Source organism: Salvelinus namaycush, chromosome 24, assembly GCF_016432855.1.
Source record: "Salvelinus namaycush isolate Seneca chromosome 24, SaNama_1.0, whole genome shotgun sequence".
Lineage (NCBI taxonomy): Eukaryota > Metazoa > Chordata > Actinopteri > Salmoniformes > Salmonidae > Salvelinus > Salvelinus namaycush.
Genome location: NC_052330.1, coordinates 17,503,967 through 17,526,576, shown reverse-complemented (window position 1 = coordinate 17,526,576; position 22,610 = coordinate 17,503,967). Strand labels below are relative to the sequence as shown.

General features: G+C 42.5%; 1 protein-coding gene across 1 annotated transcript; it reads right to left on the bottom strand.

Moving 5' to 3' along the window:
* Nucleotides 1-612: 612 nt before the first annotated feature.
* LOC120019314 (terminal nucleotidyltransferase 5A-like) lies at nt 613-4,913 on the bottom strand. The gene is made up of 2 exons (XM_038962612.1): nt 4,476-4,913; nt 613-1,494 (listed from the first exon to the last, which is right to left on the bottom strand). Exons 1-2 carry the CDS (start codon nt 4,911-4,913, stop codon nt 613-615), a joined length of 1,320 nt encoding a protein of 439 aa, XP_038818540.1.
* Nucleotides 4,914-22,610: the final 17,697 nt, after the last annotated feature.

The window sequence follows — 22,610 nt, the reverse complement described above, 5'->3', positions numbered from 1 at the left end:
TACATGTCTTATGTATGCACTGTATGGTGTGTGAGAGTGTGTCTGTGTTTTTATGCATGTATGAGTGTTATGGAGTATACTGTAGATGGGTGTATATTTAAGAGTGAGTCTCAAATTCAAGCCATTGCTTGCCAAAACATAACCACTAACACGTTGGTTACATACATAATTTCACTGCATCATCAACACTGGTAGTATTCAGCCCTAAGCCGAATGTTCCTATCTCTGTCACTCTGTGGTGGTGCTTGGTTGTCCAGCAAGGTGTTTAGCCTGGTCTCCTAGGACTGGCTAGTCGCCATGGACAAACTAGCCTCCTGGGTTCAACCTCAGCCTCATCTTAGGTCAGCCTTCTCCCCTTCCTTTTGCCCTCCTCTCCTCCACCACTGACTTTCTGCCTTGGAGGAAAGCCTTCTCTCCAGGGTCAGACCACATCCAAGTGGCCTCTTTTCTTCTCTCCTCTCCATCCTGCTCACAGCCAAAGCAAAAATATGCCTCTCTTTGAGTCTCTGTTTGAATAAAGAGATGAACCACCATCATCCTGTGATCCGTTCATTAGTTAGGATGAGAATTCCATTGTTCCATAAGTGACTGTGTGTGTCCACTATCTCACACTCAGTTGCAGGGCATCCATGCAGTGTACATGGGGTGGTGGGGAGGCGGTTGGTGTGGATGGGGGTATTGCTGAGGGGGGTATTGCTGAGGGGGGTACTGTTGATGGGGGTACTGTTGATGGAGGTACTGCGGAGGGGGGTAGTAAGGGTAAACAGGCTGCACCTGGGCAACGTAGTAGTTGCTGAAGTTGCTGTCGGCCACATAAGGGGCAGGCTGGTAGTAGCAGGTGACGTTGGCCGTATTAGGGATGACATTCTGCTCTGCAAGGACCCGAAGGGCCAGGGAGGAGATGAGGCCCAGTGTCTGTCTCCTCTCGTGGCCCATCAGGCACACTGTGCTCTCCTGCACTACCCCATGCAGAGTGGCCAGATAGTCGTATTTCCTGTCTTCGAGACCCACAAAGTGGTTCTGGAGGTAGGATTCCAGCTTCCTCCTCTGCTCGCCCAGCTCTGGGAAGTCTATGAAGAACCTGGAGCACATGTAGCGTTGCAGAATTTTCATTTCGGTTCCGGAAGCGGCGCAGAAACCCCGGACCAGCAGATGGCAATATTTCAGAAGACCACCACCACGAATCTCCTCAGGGTTCCTCGTGCAGATGAGGCGTTTGCGTAGATGGTCGAGGGCCGCGGGGAAATCCCCGTAGACACTTTCTCCCAGGATGGTGGGGTGGAAGGTGTCAGCCATGGGGTGCTCGGAGCACTCGTAGAAGAGGAGAAGGGAGTCCAGGCGAATCTGGAAGGAGTCCACACTGAACTCAAACTGGCGACGCAGAGAGTCCACAAACTTGAGCTCCACATTCTTGCCTTTGTTGTTGGAGAGGGAGATGAGGCTCCAGCGGTCTGAGTCATTACATACTTTCACCATCTTCTGCACATAGGCCTCCTGAAACACAACAACACAGACATAAAAAAACATGTCTTAATCACACATCTGACATCTCTACATCTACATGTTTTGTCTATGGTAATAGGTCGTTAATAAATGAATGATTAGATACAGATGTAGGATATTAATTTGAGCCAGTTTGCTAGCAAGAGGAAATTTGAATTATAATGTGGATTATAATTAATGGATATTATTGTAGGGGTTGATACATTTTTTGTAAGGGAAAAACAAGTGGAAATGTCAAACTTCAGAAGATATTTTAAACTACAATTAGACTACACATTTAAAATATCCCACATTGCAGGAAAGTTCTCCTGCTACAGGGCGATCAAATTAAGATCCTACACCTGTACATTAAATACATAAATTAAATGTTTCATTGTATAGAATTATCAGCATATTCATCATAATTTAACCAAACATGTTAATAGATTAAAGTGTTTATTATGTCTCATGGTGCATTTCTGCATTTATTCTCAGTACATGTATCATCCTCTGTATCTAGGTCTGGCAATGTGTCTGGTGACGGGGAGTAATAATACAGTATATTAAGAAATAAAGTATGTCAGGGGTTCATTTGAGTGTGGTAGATGATTTTCTGGTGTCATTTTTACTTTCTGTTCAATATTCAATTAATCTACAGTACCAGTCAAAAGTTTGGGCACCCCTACTCAATCAAGGGTTTTTCTTTATTTTTTACTGTTTTCCACATTGTAGAATAATAGTAAAGACATCAAAACTATGAAATAACCAAAAAAGTGTTAAACAAATCAAAATATATTTTAGATTTTAGATTCTTCAAAGTATGATTACAGCTTTGCACACGCTTGGCATTCCCTCAACCAGCTTCACCTGGAATGCTTTTCCAACAGTCTTGAAGGAGTTCTCACATATGCTGAGCACTTGTTGGCTGCTTTTAATTCACTCTGCGGTCAAACTCATCCCAAACCACCTCAATTGGGTTGAGGTCGGGTGATTGTGGAGGCCAGGTCATCTGATGCAGCACTCCATCACTCTCCTTCTTGGTCAAATAGCCATTACACAGCCTGGAGGTGTGGCGTGTCATTGTCCTGTTGAAAAAAAAATGATATTCCCACTAAGCATAAACCAGATGGGATGGTGTATCACTGCAGAATGCTGTGGTTGCCATGCTGGTTAAGTGTGACTTGAATTCAAAATAAATCACAGACAGTGTGACCAGCAAAGCACCCCCACACTATTACACCTCCTCCTCCATGCTTCACGGTGGGAACCACACATGCAGAGATCATCTGTTCACCTACAATGCGTCTCACAAAGACACGGCGGTTGGAACCAAAAAATCTCAAATTTGGACTCATCAGACCAAAGGACAGATTTCCACCGGTCTAATGTCCATTGCCCGTGTTTCTTGGCCCAAGCCAAGTCTCTTCTTCTATTGGTGTCCTTTAGTAGTGGTTTCTTTGCAGCAATTCGATCATGAAGGCCTGATCCATGCCGTCTCCTCTGAACAATTGATGTTGAGATGTGTCTTTTACATATTTATTTTGGCTGCAATTTCTGAGGCTGGTAACTCTAATGAACTTATCCTCTGCAGCAGAGGTAACTCTGGGTCTTCCTTTCCTGTGGCGGTCCTCATGAGAGCCAGTTTCATCATAGCGCTTGATGGTTTTTGCAACTGCACTTGAAGAAACTTTAAAAGTTCTTGAAATTTTCCACTGACCTTCATGTCTTAAAGTAATGATGGAATGTCGTTTCGCTTTGCTTATTTAGGCTGTTCTTGCCATATTATGGACTTGGTCTTTTACCAAATAGGGCTACCTTCTGTTTACCACCCCTAACTTGTCACAACACAACTGACTGGCTCAAATACATTAAGAAGGAAAGACATTCCACAAATGAACTTTTAACAAGGGACACCTGTTAACTTAAATGCATTCCAGGTGACTACCTCATGAAGCTGGTTGATAGAATGCCAAGAGTGTGCAAAGCTGTCATCACGTCAACGGGTGGCTGTTGTGAAGAATCTCAAATATAAAATATATTTTGATTTGTTGAACACTTTTTTGGTTACTACATAATTCCATGCGCATTATTTCATAGTTTTGATGTCTTCACTATTACTCTACAATGTAGAAAATAGTAAAAATAAAGAAAAGCTATGAAATAACACACATGGAATTATGAGTAGGTGTGTCTAAACTTTTGACTGGTACTGTATATGTTTTGCATTGAAGGGAGGGTAATCCTCTCCCCCCAGCGCTGGGTCATGCGTAAGTACGTATCCATGTAACTGAGAAGCGACCATTAATGCGGCTCCCCTTCCGATTGGATTAGTGTGAATCCTCTTTGTAGTGGAAACCACTGTTTCTACTATCTGCAGCCCTATCACCATGCAGCTTAGAATGTGATGCAGGGAAGAATTCTGAATGCACCATTTTGCAAATAAGTTAATGTTGATACTGTGCAGATTGGCATAACTGTAATTTATTGACTGCTGTAGGGTGCATAATGTATTGCAGTAAGCACTTTGAGATGGAATGAAGATATGAAAGTAACGTGTAATTACATTTACGTCATTTAGCAGACGCTCTTATCCAGAGCGACTTACATTTAACCTTTATTTAACTAGGCAAGTCAGTTAAGAACAAATTCTTATTTTCAATGACGGCCTAGGAACAGTGGGTTAACTGCCTTGTTCAGGGGCAGAACGACAGATTTGTACCTTGTCAGCTCGGGGATTTGAACTTGCAACCTTTCGGTTACTAGCCCAAAGCTCTAACCACTAGGCTACCTTGCCGCCCCGGCAATCGAAATGCATTATCATTCTTGTGCATAACTTTCACTGGTTGCATTAGAATCCAAGTCTTGATACGACGCTTGCAATGAATATAGAAACATTTGCGCTCCTAAATTAGTGCGTAATAAACTACATAAACCTGCATTATGAATGTCAAATGTCAAATGATAATGTCAAATGAAAATAAAAGTTATGTTACCTTTAAGGTCACTGGCGTTATCTTGTCCTTGTTCACTCCCTCGGGTAAGAAGTCTAGCAGAGCGCCCAGAACTATATCCTTCACCGTCTGGAACTCCATCTCGCCTTTCAGGTCAGCACAGAATATCAAGTCCAGATCCTTCCATCCTAACCCGCTGTCCTCATGTAGAACATGGCTGGCCGCGGAACCGTTCAGACGGACCTCTCGGACATGTATCCGTTTCTCCTCCATGCGACACCGGACCACTTTGACGATGTCCCGCGGTTTTATCTCCAGGGTGGGGAAGTTCCAGCGGCCGTGGATGGGGATGGACCCAGCCAGGATGACGTCCAGGCGCTGCACTTGTTCCCAATTGAGCACGCTGAAGTTTCTGCTCTCCCCGTCCACCAGACAGCCTTCCACCGGAGTCGATCGACTCGAGTCGACTTTCTCGCCCATATTGGTAAGAGGTAGATATGAAAATGTAAACGCTAAAAGTGTCCTTTCGTCTCCTGCTTCGCTGTGAGATAAAGCGGCCGTGTTGCCGCTGGGGTAGATTGACAGAGTACTTTGGCCACATTAGCTGGCTGCATTTATCTGTATCACCGACCTTTAGATAACGTATCTTTATCACCGTCCTTTAGATAACGTTGTTTACCATAACAAGACGAAGCATCTCTCATTTAAACACAGCATACGTGTAGTTTCACTTCTCTGTTGCTTGTAGCGGAGATGAGGCATATGGTCAGCCAGTTGTCCTGCGTAAAGCTAGCTGTCCATTGTCTTCCCTTTCCCCAAGTTCAGTGGGGATATTATTCGATTGCTGAGCAGGTCTAAAGGGCTTGTCCAGCCGTGGGGTTCACACACTATCCTGTATTCCTTACCTCACTGTGCGATTTCTCTTCCGTCTGTGTCGCCGTCGCTTAAATGTGCGCCTGTCGATGATCATCAATACAGAATAGCGTCTTGCACTTTCTCAATGCGCCTTTTCTGTTCGACTCAAAAACATTTTTGCACCTCCCAAAGTTGATTTTCCTTTCACTTTTACGCGCAGAAGATTTCACGGATCTTGGTATTTCTCCTCTGCTTCTATTTTACGCATCAGATTTAACCCACGAAATACGTATTCCTATACACTTTCTTCACCTATCATTCACAGAAAATGGTCTATGGCTTCTACTTGCCTGTTACATTTTGCCAGTTTTTCGCTTGACGGCAGTGCGTCATGCCACAGAGGACTCGCGCTACAGATGAGAGGTTCTGACGAGTATGCTTTCCCCAGCAAAGGAATGGCGGGGCGGGTTAGTTTGAGTGGCAGCTCGTTCCATCAATCGCTGTAATCGGTACATTCCTAGCAACCTGTAGAGCGAATTAAGTTGTCCCAAATGCTGATATGAGGTCAGTTTTGCATTTCACCCCTCATGTTATATTGGCAGAAGGAACCCTGATTATAGATATGTCACTATAGGCTAAATCTACATGGACACTTGCAGACCAACGCTGGTTTTATAGATGCAACACCTTTTGCAAAGTTTTTTAAATATATGCTTTTCACAGTCATTTTACACCCCAATGATTCACTACTACAGCCACATACATGTGTTGTTATACCCTTCACATGTGTCACAGAGAGTACCGTTAATGATGTGTAGATATTATATCAGATATGTAGATACATGTTATTTATACAAATATTCATGTTAACTATCAGTCACTCATATTCATCTTTTCTTAAATCTAAATTAGGCTATGCTAGATCCTTGCATATATCACTATCTAGGGGTGGCAAGAGCAACACCTCTCTCTCTCTCTTTCTCATTTACATTTAACATGTTTATATTATAGTAATATTGCAGACTTTTATCCAGAGCAACTTAAAAGAAGTGCATTCAACTATGGAGCCAGCACATGACATGAACATTGCATGTACAACCTTCTTCAAAAAGTAAGTGTTGGAATCACAGTGCTAAAGTCAATGCAAGGTGTATTAGGTGTGTGTATAGTAACAGTACTCTGAGTAATGGTACAGTATGTAAGCTATATTCCATAGTGTCAGGTTGGGCTCCTTATCACTCAGAACCCATCAGATAGAGCTTCACTGGCATATCTGCGTCACTGTTGACTACCTCATAAACCAGCTTAATGCAGATTACTCTGTATGTACAGTAGCACACACACATATACAAACACAGCCACACACACATACTGTAGGTGTGCACCCATGTTGACTCCAATTCTTCCCACAGTTGTGTCAAGATGGCTGGACCATTCTTGGTACATACTGTATGGGAAACTGTTGACTGCTAAAAACCCAGCAGTGTTGCAGTTTTTGACACAAACCGGTGCGCCTGGCACCTACTACCATACCCAATTCAAAGGCACTTATATATTTTGGCTCACCCATTCACTCTCTGAATGGCACACATACACAATCCATGTCTCAATTGCCTCAATACTTAAAAATCCTTCTTTAACCTGTCTCCTCCCCTTCTTCTACACTGATTGAAGTGGATTTAACAGGTGACATCAATAAGGGATCATAGCTTTCATATGGATTCACCTGGTCAGTTTATGTCATGGAAAGAGCAGGTGTTTAGAATGTTTTGTACACTCATTGTATGCACACACACACACACACACACACACACACACACACACACACACACACACACACACACACACACACACACACACACACACACACACACACACACACACACACACACACACACACACACACACACACACACACACACACAGCTCATACTATTGTTTCTAGTAGGCCTGTGTTTTTCCCCATGACTATTAACCTAACTTGCTCTTTTACAGTGTTACAGTTACAATTACAACTTATTGGCAGAAACAAGGAAGGAATGACCACCCTGCCAAATGACATGTGACCTGGACCTGTGCAGGCTCTGCATTGTAAAACCACTATTTTACTGCCACAGAGGGCACAGCCATTTTGGGTCTATAAACAGTGACCTGAAAAATAAACCTTTGCACAGTCACGCTATGAAACCACCCACTTTTCTCTTGGGCTGGCCTGTTGAAAAGAGAGGTGTGTGAGAGGAGAGGTGGTGAAAGAGAATACTGATAATCCTACACCTCTCTGAAAAATAGGTCTCGATCCAGAAACAGAATGGAAAATAGTTTGATTAGTAAAATTCGGACACACAGTTACACAGTGTTTTTTAGATTAGTTATTTGAGATAGTATCTGGAATATAGTCCATGCAGAAAGAGTGGCTGCAATTTCAATCCACCATTTCTGTATGGTTACTTTGTCAGACTTACAAACGGCTCATGTTAGAATCGACCATTGAAATGACTCAAGAAATTCATCACAGTGGCCTACCCTCACCTCCAAACTAACCGTTTTACCCCAGAATCATAATGGATTTAGGAATATGGTGGGCAACGTCTGGGAAAAGGGGTGCAACACAGGACTAACATATGTGTCATACTCTGAGACTTAGTCGTAGAGGTAATAGGTTAGGGGTCAGAGTGCAGCTATACGCTTCCGGCTCAGGTTATACATAGTCACGTTCACACAGGAGGGAAGAGGGAGGGCAGTTGAGTGATCTGATTGGTTTATAGAGGCTGATTTGACCCAGAATAACAAAAGTCTCTTTGAAGACTTACAGTAACAAGAGATAATTGTCAATCCTCTATCAGCTACCAATGCAATTTCACTATGAGTTAGTTTCTGTTTGTCCTCCAAAGAATCTTGCCATAGAATATAATGAAATGCATGCAATATTAATCAATGCAAAGCAACACAGTAAAACTGTATTTGTTCAAGGATTCATCTAATGCACAATAGGCTACATATCACACAGCTTTTGTGTACATTACAAATAGAGACATGATGTAGCTGTATAAGAGAGCAGATTATTTCTATAGGTGACTCCATGTCAGGCTTAGGAGACCATCCGTATGATACAGCCAACTAGATTAGCTTTGACACTAAGACACTGCAAGTGGATGACAGCTTGCCCTCAAGACCACTCCTTAAATCATGTGGTTAAGTAAAAGGCCAACTTAATACAAATATGTGTTTCATGCTGTCTTATTATAAGCATATTGAAGTGTAGGATTTGCAGTTGTGACACAAACATGTGAGTGCAGACAGGATTTTGTGCACCGTGGGACGTCATAGTAAAGCAGATGAAGACTGTAGGTAGTAGTAAAGCAATTGAGAGAGCGGGCAACCAGCGACTACCTCTGCCCTCCTTTCCCCCCTCTATCTCCTCCTCCTCCTCCTCCCTCATCCACTTTTCCATCTTCATTTTCACCAACTCCTCCTCCTCAGGAAGTTCATAATAAGATTACCATGAGCCTGTGAGCCGAATATACATCCCCTCCCTCTCTCCCACTCTCTCTCCCTTCCTCCCTCCCTCCCACTCTCTCTCCCTTCCTTCTAGTATTCCTTTCCCTCCTCCCTCCCTTGCCCTGTTTTTCTTCCACTCCCCTCCCTCTTCTGCCACTTTCCTCCCCCCTCCCTCCATGTCTCCTCCCCCACCAGCTGTAGCAGCTATTAGCAGGTTATGTCAGGTATGCTCTGAGCAGGCCCAGAAAAGACGTATTGAGCAACAGTGCTTAATTGATGCTCATATATAGAGAGTACATAGAACTCACTGGACATTAGACATTTTGGAGAAGTAACTTCAGTTGCACTGCAATTGCACAAGTCTGTGAAATATAGATTCTAGCAAGGATAAATAGATTCTGATTTGCCCATGGTTGTGGAATAGAAGTGCTAGCACATGTGGAGAAATGTCCTTTCTAGACAAGGTACAAATGTAGGATCTTAGTTTGATCACCCTGTTGCAGGAGAACTTTCCTGTAATGCAGAACATGTACAAATTGTAGTGTATTTTAGGTTTAAAATGTCTTCTGAAGTTTGTAATTTCAATTTATGATTTTTCCTTATCAAAAATGTATCAACTCTACAAAAATGTCCATTATTTATATAATCCACATAATAACTCATATTTCTTGTTGCTGCAGGATTATATTCCTGCTGTAGCAAACTGTCTTAATCTGTACCTCTATGTGAACTGCCAGTCATTTTGTGGAGGTTACTTTGGAATTATACAGCAACTGCACCAATTCTTGTATATGTTGAATTACAAGCAGGACCATGGTACAGTATGTGTAAAATGGTGGATATATTTCCATTCGATCATTTGTATTTCTTTATGGCCACTCCCACCCCTCCCTATGGCCCTGACCTTAATGAGTGACCGCTCCAGACCACAGCTGACCTACTGGAGCTCTCTCAGTAAGCCTGCTAAACAGCTCCATTGCTCCTAATGAGATCGCTGACTCGCCCAGCCCGTTAAGCCAAAGATTCACAGCTTCCATCCCTACAGGGTACTATCTAACAGTGTGTGTGTGTGTGTGTGTGTGTGTGTGTGTGTGTGTGTGTGTGTGTGTGTGTGTGTGTGTGTGTGTGTGTGTGTGTGTGTGTGTGTGTGTGTGTGTGTGTGTGTGTGTGTGTGTGTGTGTGTGTGTGTGTGTGTGTGTGTGTGTGTGTGTGTGTGTGTGTGTGTGCGTGTGTGCGTGCCTGCTTTCCTACCTTATCAGGACCAGATTTTCTGTCTGATTTTCTGTCTGCCTGTCTGTCTCAATTAATTAATAAATTGTTAATTAGGCTATTTAAGGCATTGCTGTTCACAAGGCAATATCCTGCTTCAATGAAAGCTATAAAGGTGATTGGTGTTAATTGTTTAATCACTGGGAAGGGCAACACGTACAGTGAGAGACTGACTATTGAAATTAAATTCATGGGGCCAGCAGTTGTACAGTAGGTATGCATATAGACATGCATATTTGGGCCTGTACAGTGATGCATAGAACCATGACTAGACAAGCCTATTTTTGCAACTGCAGGGGGATGATTACTCAATATTCTTTACAGCGAACAGCTAAATTTGCTTTAAAAAAATGAATAAAACAACACCTCACAACACAACGCCTCTCCCCTATCTGATCTATCTGGTCATGCAAGATTGCACCGTCAGAGAGGGTCGCCTAGTTTCTAGTCCTTAGGAAACTATGCAATATTTAGTTTTTTTAATATATTATTTCTTACATTGTTAGCCCACAAAATTTTAAGTGTTATTACATACAGCCGGGAAGAACTATTGGATATCAGAGCGACGTCAATTTACCAGCACTACGACCAGGAATACGACTTTCCTGAAGCGGATCCTTTGTTCGAACCACCCAAGGCATTCAAACTGATTCCAGAGGCTGACCCAAAACAACGTCACCGCATAAGAGGTAGATTGAGTGGCCTTCTGGTCAGACTTCGGAGGCGTGCACACCACACACCGCTTCCGAGTATATTACTTGCTAATGTCAAGGTAGATGGAATTAGGGCAAGGGTTGCTTTCCAGAGAGTCATCCGGGATTGTAACCTACTCTATTTCATGGAAACATGGCTCTTTGGGAACATGCTGTCGGAGTCAGTACAGTCACCGGGATTCTTTGTGCGTTGCGCCGACAGGAATAAACATCTCTCCGGAAAGAAGAAGGTCGGGCGTGTATGTTTCATGATTAACGACTGATGGTGTAATTGTAACAACATACAGGAATTCAAGTCCTTCTGTTCACCTGACCTAGAATTCCTTACAATCAAATGCAGACTGTATTATCTCCCAAGAGAATTCTCGTTGGTTATTGTCACAGCCGTGTACATCCCCCCCCTCAAGCCGATTCCATGACGGCCCTCAAGGAACTCCAATCGTATATCCTGAGGCTGCATTTATTGTAGCTGGGGATTTTAACAAAGCAAATTTGAGAACAAGGCTACCTAAATTATATCAGCATATTGATTGTAGTACCCGGGCTGGCAAAACACTGGATCACTGCTACTGTAACTTCCGCGATGCATACAAGGCCCTGCCCTGCCCTTCGTTCGGCAAATCTGACTACGACTCCATTTTTCTTCTCCCCTCCTATAGGCAGAAACTCAAACCGGATGTACCCGAGACAAGGACCATTCAACGTTGGTCTGACCAATCGGAATCCACGCTTCAAGATTGTTTTGATCACGCGGACTGGCACATGTTCCGGGTAGCCTCAGAGAATAATTTTGATCTATACAGACAGAGGTGCAATGGCTCTGCTTTGAGTTAAGGCATCCGCATGCATAGTTTCGGTTTGTTCCTAGCAGAACTCGGCTAGATGAAGCCAATGTCTGTGCTCGCATACTCCCTAAAAACCTTTGCTTGAAAAAAGAGAACAAAGCGGCAATATTACTATTGTTTGTCCCTCTTGATCCACCATAGCAACAACTTAGCCATAACATTTCCTTAAAATAGTCAGAATTAATCTAAGATAAATCAAGAAATCTGTAATTAATTAGATGTTTTTGTCGAGAAGGTCTTAGTCAAGCAATTTTACATCTAGCTAAGAGATTTGGTGCAGTTCTTCTCAAGGCAAAAAATGTGCATGAAAACTAGCAGTGCACTACTGACAATACGGCCTAGCTGCTGCTGCGCTCCCCTCTCTCTCGTTGAACCGTTGAATGACAGCAAAAACTTCACTGAAGAATCCCATCCATAGTTCCCAACCCTACTGTTGGCCAATCACTGACAAAGGGTCTGAACACCAAAACAAACAAAAACTTCACAAAATGTAGTCATAATAAAGAGCAAGCTGTTCATGACTGTCTCAACTATAGGTCAGTGACTTCCAACAGTGGTTAGCAGGGGTACTGCAGGTGTTTAGATTATTTTAATTATTTCATAAAAAAATATATATCAAAAAATATTAAAAACTGGGAGTATTAATGGTATTAGAAAAGATTTACATTACTTTACACAATGTAAATTGTTTACAATAATACTCCTTTAATTTGTTACACTCAATGCTAAAAATGACAAAAAAAATTGCGAACCTGTGAATTGTGGTCCTCAAGAGCTTTTAACAGTGATTTGGTGATGCCCAGAACAGACAAGTTTGGGAACCGCTGTTATAGGCTACTGGGTGGTTCCACCAATTCGGTGCCTTTGGAGAAGTGCAACTTGGTCAAAATGACAATTGATTTCACTTTATTTTAACATTCGGTCATAATTAACACATGTTCAACTTGATAAAAAACATGTTTGCCCAGCCCTAGAGGTTAAATTTAAAAAATACTATAGTTAGTGCCTAGTGCCAAATTAAGTGACATGTTTGACCGTAACAGGGTTGATGATTTCATCTAAAATCAGCCCTAAATCCCCTTGTAACAGGGTGAATGGGAAGCTTGTTGTGTGCAACAGGAAGTGGGAAATGAATGCACGTTTTTATTTTTTTAATTACAATTGTTAAAACATTTCTAGCATGTCTATCTATGGGTAACAGGGTTGACGTGTTATGTTTGACCCACTCAGTTTCTCACCACAAAACACCAGAAAATTGCCCCAAAAAACAGAACCAGCTCACCTGCTTTTACACTAGGATATCACTATTAGGTGTTCAATGTTTCTTTTGAAAAAAAAAAAAAAAAAGACCGTTCTCTGCGGCGCAACACGTCTCTGCGGCGCAACACGTCTCTGCGGCGCAACACGTCTCTGCGGCGCCTGGGGGGGCGATTTAGCTCCCCCTCCTGTCCAGCTCAGGCGTTCGGTGTCGCCGGCCTTCTAGCCGCTGCCGAACCTACTGCTGGCAAACGCCCTTCACTCATCAACCCCGGACTTGTCTCGTCATCATTACACACACCTGGTTCCAATCCCCACCATATCACTGTATATATACTCCCTCTGTCATTTGTCTTTGTCGGTCATTGTATATGTTGCTTGTTTTCCTGAGAGGAATCTCCTACTATTTCCTGAGTAGTTTATTATTTTGCACTTTAGGTTTTGTCCCGCTTTAATATATGGTGTTTTAATAAACTCAATAGTTCTAAACCTGCGACTGCCTCCTGCCTACTCCTCTCTACACTTGTGACAGGTTGACCTTAAAATGAGGGACAAATGTAAATGAATCACTAATCACATAAAATAAATACAAATCTTCAGTACCATATTTGGAAATCACTGTCACAGCAACCAAATAACTAGGGTTTTACAATGACGGTGGAAACTTAGAGAAATGTTGGGGTTAAGTGGGTTAAAATCTTCCTGAGGGATGTCAAAATGCTGCATTTTTCACTGTAAATTCTCCATGTGGTCTGTATTAAAGAGCACTTTATTTAATATAAAAAGCTTTTAAAATTAAATATTGGTACACAATTTCAAAAGGCACTCTTTGCATGGAATGACCCCTCTATCTATGCATCTAACAAGTGTGATGTTTTGTTATGAATCCTCACAGATATACACTTTGGTTAGAACAATGGTTAACAAGGCTGATCACACACACATGCATGCGTGCGTGTACACACACACACACACACACAAACACACACACACACACACAAAGTATAGCTTGACATTGCATTGCATTTGGAATTGAGACCCAAGTCCATTCTACTTAATCTATTTCCATTGCTGATTGTCTTTAATCAGACTGTTTCCCCCTCATGTTGAGGGACCTTTCACAGTGTGTCCCCTAAATGCAATTAGCAATGTTTTCAGTGTAAAATGTCAATGACAAACACCAGATATAAAGTATGTAGAAAATATATATTTTAAATAAGATCATCTTTGAGAACTAACAATCATCAAAATAAAAACTAGACTGTCATGGAGAATCTGAAATTCCAAAAATGTCATGGCATGTGGCCCCCATTGATTTTGTTATAATGTTTGAGTCACTCAGACAGCAGAAGAACAAGGCATAAGCCATGGTAAAATGTGTAGAATTACAGAAAATTAGCTTTAAAACTAAAAATTACCTCAGCCCCATGGCAAAATGTTTTGAATTGCAGAAAACTAGCTTTAAAACAGCCTCCCCCCTAACTTTGCCACCGCTACTTTAAAAAATCCAAGAAGAAACACAGAATTGTCTGAGGACTGGCGTTGCCAGAGCGACATAAACAGGAAGTGAGGCGTGTGGTGTCAGTTAGGCTGAGAGGAGATCGGACTCAGTTTCCTGTTTATAAATGTGGCGATCACATCTCCTACCACAGAATCATTCTCAATAACTTCACACAGGCACACCGACATTCACACACACACACACACACTTGAGAGAAACACAGCAACACCCCTTAAAGCCACAGACAAATGGTCCAGATACTCTCTTGCTGCTTATACCCACAATATCTCTTCTTAAGATATAGTCTTACACACCCTCACATATAAGCTGCTGTCTGATTCTCTACCCTTTTCCCTGAAGTATACAAGGGCAGAAAGGTAAGGAATAATGCCTTCTCTCTCCCTGTCCCTCACTGTCTAATGAGTCATACAACTACAAGGTACCGTTCTGCCATCTGCTGGACAGAGCTACACCAGGTCCGTCAGCTGGAGACTTTCTATCATTGGAGAAGGCCTCCTCTCCAAGACGTCTCCCTCTTAGCTGACACTAGGTGGCAGTCTTTACACAGTTACAATGGCCCCAGCTGTCATTTACTGCACCCAGAAAAGACAGGAGGGGACAGAATGCTTGAGACCCTTTGAGTCCTCACCAGTCAAACATTAAGGAAGTCTCAAATGATAAGTAGGTCCTCTTCTGCTGGTTTTCAAACACAGCGTTTTGATTTAAACATAAGTTCAAAACACAAATGAGAATAAGAATGTCAACTAAGTGTTTTTAAGTGTTTGTCATTATAGTGACAGCCGCTTTTAGATGCAAATCGCTTTTTATACAACTAGAGAATAAGTGATTCATCTAATCTTATGCAATTCACCCCATATCTGGTAGTAATTTATACGTTTTATTCTTCAAGGTTCAGTGAGCAATGCAGTGCTCCCTCGTATCATGTGGATTTCAGTGTGACCAAAAGGATACAGGCTCCTAAGGCCTCTATCTGTATGATTGTATGTGATTGTATGTGACTGTATATGATTGTATGTGATTGTATGTGATTGTATATGATTGTATATGATTGTATATGCTCTGGAGAACCATTTGAAACTCTGACTCCATTAGTCATGGTTAATGTTCCACATCATCTTAATGATTTTGACTGGAAAGAACTTGATTTCGAACAGAGAGAGAGAGAAAGACAGAAAGATACGAGAGCAATGGACAGAGGGTTCAGATCAACCATCTCTCTGTAGTCTGGAGTATTGAATAGAATACAACTTTACTGTCACGGTTGCAAAGCAGTTCCGTTGTTATGGTTCTGCATTTGGTGTCTACAGGCTACTGGCCCTGATACTGACCTGTCAAACCTTCATTCACCTCCTACTGGGATTTCTCTCTGCTAACACCATCACTACAGAAACATACTGTGGGGTTAAATAAGCATACAGTATCTGGGGTTTCCCACAGTATACGAACCTTCAGGGTCGTCTCTGTAGGATCTCTATCCAATCTCACTCTCATAAGTGAAATAGATAGGCCTGTACAGACCATTATATAATGCTGTAGTGTATACTGTGCTATGGCCTATTATCTCTTTCAACAAGTCTGCTAACAGACATTATGAAATTAAATTGCTGTCTTTTTGCATGGGAAGAATTCTGTTTTGCCTCATCCGGAAACTTTTGATTGAATAGGCCCAATTATTATAATTTATTTTAATGGCCATGATTTCAATCAAATCTCCTTCTGTGAACATACTCCAGTCCACTCTCTGCTTGTACTGCATATATTTATGTTCCATTCTGTATCAGTCACTGTTTGGTGGTTTTTGGGGGGAGACAAAATGCTAACACTTACGGTCAGTGAGTCTGAGCCAGCTAGTTTGGAGTCTGGCCATGGTTGATGAGACCACTTGCGCTCTGTCTGTCTCTGTGTCTCTGCACAGTCGTGTGCACTGAAGGGTGAGTCACAGTCAGGCTTGAAGTGGTCTTTACGTTAAGGATCTCTAGCATGCGCTATTGATGTATAGAACGCAACATGGTAAATGTTGGAAACATGGCTGAACAATTTGCTGTTCTATCTGCCTCAAGGGAGAGTGGTGTGGTCAGTGGGATGGTCTGGACCGAGCATAAATGACCAAACTCTGAACTCCAATGAATCCAATTAAAGCCTCACAAAATGAGCACAACCTGAGGGCCCCCCCCCCCCCCCCCCCCAGCCACAGCCACAGTTCTCCATCCACAGAGAGAGAATACCACAGTTATTCAATCATTGAAATATAGTAGAATGTGCTGAATAGACTTGAAGTACTGTAGTATGTACCAGGTCTGGTCTCATTGCAGAAGGAAATGAGAGACACAGCATGGTGGTTGTCATGGCAAGGGGCTTGCCAGTCCTGTGACATTCCCTGAGTAAGCAGAGTTACATATCAGTGGAGGCTGGTGGGAAGAGCTGTAGGAGGACGGGCTCATTGTAATAGCTGGAATGGAATTCATGGAACGGTATCAAACAGATCAAACATATGGAAACCACATATTTGACTCCATTCCATTCCAGCCATTACAATGAGACCATCCTCCTGTAGCTCCTCACACCAGCCTCCACTGTTACATATTGCTTTATGGTGTTACTTTATGACTGATGATGAGTTTTATGTGGGAGAAGAGTTGTGCAAGGCTTTATTTTTGTAATTTACGACCACAGTGATGCGAAGGTGAAAGTGTTTCCTTTGAATCCAGTGCCAAAGTTTGTGTGTGTGTGTGTGTGTGTGTGTGTGTGTGTGTGTGTGTGTGTGTGTGTGTGTGTGTGTGTGTGTGTGTGTGTGTGTGTGTGTGTGTGTGTGTGTGTGTGTGTGTGTGTTTGTGTATATGCATTTCTAGGTTTGTATGTAAGGGTTCAGGGTTGTGTGTGTTTCCAAGTGTGTGTGTGTGTGTGTGTGTGTGTGTGTGTGTGTGTGTGTGTGTGTGTGTGTGTGTGTGTGTGTGTGTGTGTGTGTGTGTGTGTGTGTGTGTGTGTGTGTGTGTGTGTGTGTGTGTGTTTGTGTATATGCATTTCTAGGTTTGTATGTAAGGGTTCAGGGTTGTGTGTGTTTCCAAGTGTGTGTGTGTGTGTGTGTGTGTGTGTGTGTGTGTGTGTGTGCGTGCGTGCGTGCGTGCGTGCGTGCGTGCGTGCGTGCGTGCGTGCGTGCGTGCGTGTGTGTGTGTGCATGTGGATTTTAAAGTCTGGAAGTATGTAAAAGTACTGTATGTATAAATACGAGTGTCCACGACATTGCATGTAATATGGAGAGTTAACTGATATCCCTGTGTGTATAAAGGTGTGTGTATCCTGACATTTCTATGTGTCCTATAAGCTGAGTGAAAGCTGATATTTCCACTGTGCTCAGCACACTGACAGTGCTCTGGAGGAGTGTGTGTTGGCTGCTGTCAGACCTGCTCCAAGCAGTACACATCTGGAACCAGTTAACAGCTCTCCCATGTTCAGGAAAGGAGAAGGAGGAATACACTGTCCCCATCTGCAGGCATGTTCAGAGGAGACACACGTCTCTCACCCCTCCCTGCTCTCCAAAGGTAAATCCACTGTCCCCCTCAGGTGAAGGACTGCACCATGGGCCTCCCTAGTTGAGCTGATGTGTCATTTTGTGCGACGTGTATGTAGTTATTTTCTTGCTGCCCATCCCTTTTTGTGCTGTGTAGTTTTATGTAACAGTGCATAACTTTGGGTCACCCTGGCCCACTGCGTAAGGTGATGTGGCAGTATGGATGTTCTAACGTCAGTGCTCTTATTTAGAAGGTTCTATTGGCATGACAGGTCTAGACTAGGGTGGAGTCCCTTTCTTCTTCTGCTTTCTGCCTGCTTGGTTTATGTGTGCAGGGTAATTTAGGGAGAGGCTTTTCTGCTGAGTGTGTAGGAGACAAGGGAGAGGGGGAGGAGTGAGTGAGTGAGAGAGAGAGAGAGAGAGAGAGAGAGAGAGAGAGAGAGAGAGAGAGAGAGAGAGAGAGAGAGAGAGAGAGAGAGAGAGAGAGAGAGAGAGAGAGAGAGAGAGAGAGAGAGAGAGAAAAGCAGAAGAGGAAGATATACAGTTCTCTGGGTTGTGGTCAGTTCTCCTCCCTTCTCTTGGCTAGTGTTAGACGTGTACCTTGAGCCAGGGATAGTCTTGTGGAGTAGGGAGTAGAATATGAGAAGGTGCAGCAGGGAGAAGGAATGAGAAAAGTAACAGAATGGGGGAGAAATGAGGGGGCGGATAGGCCTGAGATGGAAGAGGAGAGGAGGAGGTGGAATGAGGTGAATAACTAGGAGAAAAGGGGCATGGGAAAACAGAAAATAACACTCAGATGATCAGTGCTCTGAGTCATCCCATCTATGAGATCGTACAGTCTGGGATCCTCCAAAACAATGATGTCACTAAGAAACATCTCTCTCTCTCTCTTTCCTTTGTCTCTGTCTCTTTTCACTCTCTCTCCTGCATTTTCTGCCTTTACGCTCATTCTTTTTTTGTTTTCTCTGTTTTGCATTGGAAGTTCCAGTATGTAATAAACAAACAAACTAAATCAAGCAAATACAAGTTAAGAACCCATTCCTGAGACACATGCTGTCTGAAGACGTTTCTCATGCAGATCCTAGAGAGAGAGAAACTTGAAGCGAGAGAGAGAGAAACTTGGAAGCTCATCTCTGAAACTGCCTCCAGACTTTGGAACAGCCAGGACACCATCAACAGTTTTTATTAATTATATGCACTTTACGAGCACATTATTAGTGTTTATGGCGTTGTTTTCACTACGGAGTTGAACTTGTTCCGCTCCCATACACATAGCAAATATCTAGATAGAAAAACTTCTTGGCCTTGGTTTTAGTTGCCTTGTAAATATTGTGTGTGTTTATAGTGCACCTTTCAAACACGGACAGAAGGAATTATCAACATCAAATGAGCCAGATTAACTATGCACTTGTTCAACATTTCAGCCAGCATTGCAGGCGACTGCCGACTCACTGATCTACAAATCACCTTGCATCAATAAGTACTACTCATTATTATTCATTATACTGTAGCTCTCGAACACGGCCTACTGTATTTGTTCCTGATCAATTGTTAATCCATGGGTGCATGGAACCAGTCAGGGGTTGGATTACTCATTGTATGTTAACTAATATGGGGTGCCGGGGTATGTTATGGGTGTACCCAGCACCCCGGTCATTTCCACCCTGAGACCAGGGCTTAAGAAACTGTTTGCTCTCACCGCTCCAGTCCTCTACTGTACAGGGAAGACTCCTTATTTCCTACCCAGCTCAATTATTCATTGGAGATCCAGAAATGTTCTGACACCCACTCTGGACTGGCTGGTTCTGGCAGTCCAGTGGGTCTCCACTGACCTGTGGACAAATGCTTTTAGTTTAAAAAAAAATAATAATTTTATGCCCCCAGATCATGGAATAGCCTTCAGGCCACCTTGAAATTTTACTCACTGGTCTCTATTGGAAAGCTTATATTGAGTTTAAGGGAGGTGATATGTGAGAGTTGTGTTTATTTGGATTAATCTTGTTGTATTTATCGTATTGTATTTACATTATTATCTTAAGTGTATTAAACATGAGACCCTGGTCTCAATGGTGACCCATCCTGTATAAAGAAAAGTTAAATAACAAAAAAATAACGGACGTCACACTGCTTGATTAGCGAGTACTGCTTCCACCTGGTTTGGCTCACACGGAGGCTCCAACCCAGGACCTCTGCTTTGCTAGCACACATGACTGTCTCCTGAAGCGTCTTGCCAGTCAGCGCCACCAAAACGTTAACAATTCTGTGGCGCAAGCCAATGAGGATTCAGGTTCCCTCTTTCTTACATAACAATGCACTCTGGAAAACCAATCAGTGAAATGAACAGATGGTGAACATCAGAGAAGCACTTTGGTTCACACAGAGAGAGAGCGGGTCAAAGTAGTTAATTTCAATATTCATTTCATTCATACAGAGGGAAAATATGGAGAGAATGTTCAATGCCAGCCCAATGACGGCAGGATTTAATAATTATTATGGTAAATGCACATGATTTGGATTTGGACTATGTAGATTATCATCAACAGCTGTGTTATTTGACTTCACACTGTATTGGTACCGTCACCAAAATAACTGCCTACACTCTTCCTCTCTCTCCCTTTCCCCTTCTCTCTCTCCTCTCTCTCGATTTATCTCTCACCCCACTGACCCTATCTCCTTAAATAAGGGAGATTGATAGACACTAAACTAAGAGAGAAACCATGAATTCACATCATTACAGACTGAATAAGACAATGATGATGGATATTGACAGTCATCCTGCATTTAAGCTGAAATAAAAGGGAAATAAAAATCAGAATGGAAATATAAAACCGGGATAAAATGGTCGATAGAGTGGAGGGGAATGTGATGACTTCATCTTAAGGGAACTCCAAGCAGATTAAATGTTGGCATACATGTTTAAACTTAATGTGCATTAGCAGTTATTTGTTTATTCAATAAACAGAAAGAAATTATGGATTTCCCTTTAGTGTTGGACAGAGAGAGAACATCAAATATATCCTGCATCCCCAGTTGTTTATGTGTTTACTAAACAGGCAGAGATGCAGCACTTCCCTTGGATAGACATACAGAGACAGACAGAGCAAAAGGAGGGGGTGGGAAAGAGAGGCAGAAAAACATTCAGTCGAGAGTTGAATGATTTACCCCTGTCATGCTGTTTCAGTATGCAGGGTCCACGGTGCCAACTCTCTCCCACTGTCTGAGATTACACGGTGTTTTCCACAGCACTCCTACATGAATCCCCTATCTGACAGTTTATACAGATTTATAGTCATTATTTAACCCATAAAACAACCCATCCATCCTCCCCCTCTGGCTCTCGGTCTCTATGTGGTTTGCTTGATGAGAGTGTTGACCTTATAGGGAATACCTCTTAGTTCACCACACCCTGTGCACAGGAAAATCAAGAGGAGAAATCACTAGTAAACACTGGTAATAAAGCAGCACACGCGAGAGCCTGTATTATCTACAAGTTTGTCTTCTGTTCTCAATTTTAACACTAATTACTTGAGGGGATAACTGATCTGACATGATTAGATAGGTGAAATCATTATGTTAGAAAAACCTGATTAAACCCATCTCTGATGCAAAGGAAGCGTCTTAAGCGTGTGATCAAGCCTCCAGATGACATGGTGGTCTGGGTTTGTTTAGGGGACAGTAAATATAACAACAGCACAAACAAGTGACGATTATCATAATAACAAGTGTAAACAGAACCACACACACACACACACACACACACACACACACACACACACACACACACACACACACACACACACACACACACACACACACACACACACACACACACACACACACACACACACACACACACACACACACACAAACAATTGAATCCCAACAACATCTGGACTTGATATATTAAATATTAACACAATAAAACGATCGTGATAGTGTAATCACATTTATCACACTAACACAAAATAAGCTGTGTTTATACAGATTCTGCCAGAACTGCTGAATAGTACTATCAGCTGAAGAAAACAACATGGCAGTTAGACTTTAATGTCGTTAGACATGCTGTACTTTAAATGGGTGGTCATTATAGGGTTTGCCAGTACAGTGGGGTTTGGTGGTGGTGCTTGCATGGGATCAATATCGTTGGCTTTGGTACAGTTCTGTGTGGTCTCCCTCCCTCCATCTCTGCATACAGTACATTCGGAAAGTATTCAGACCCCTTGACTTTTTCCACATTTTGTTACGTTACAGCCTTATTCTAAAATGGATTAAATCGTTTTTTTCATAATCAATCAACACACAATACCCCATAATGACAAAACAAAAGCAGTTTTTTTTAAATGTTGCAGAATTTTTTTTTTAAATGTTGTTTGTTGAAATATCCCATTTACATAAGTATTCACACCCTTTACTCAGTACTTTGTTGAAGCACCTTTGGCAGCAATTACAGCCTAGAGACTTCGGTATGAAGAGGTTTCTCCCATTCATCTCTGCAGATCCTCTCAAGCTCTGTCAGATTGGAAGGGGAGTGTCGCTGCACAGATATTTTCAGGTCTCTCCAGAGATGTATGATCGGGTTCAAGTCTGGGCTCTGGCTGGGCCATTCAAGGACATTCAGAGACTTGTCCCGAAACCACTTGTCTTGGCTGTGTGCTTAGGGTCTTTGTCCTGTTGGAAGGTGAACCTTCACCCGCAGTCTGAGGTCCTGAG

Excerpts from the sequence above, each read along its gene's own strand:
- LOC120019314 (XM_038962612.1), bottom strand. The coding sequence starts at position 4,913 with ATGGGCGAGAAAGTCGACTCGAGTCGATCGACTCCGGTGGAAGGCTGT. Across the intron at positions 1,495-4,475 it reads TAACGCCAGTGACCTTAAAG|GAGGCCTATGTGCAGAAGAT; the intron begins GTAACATAACTT and ends GTTGTGTTTCAG.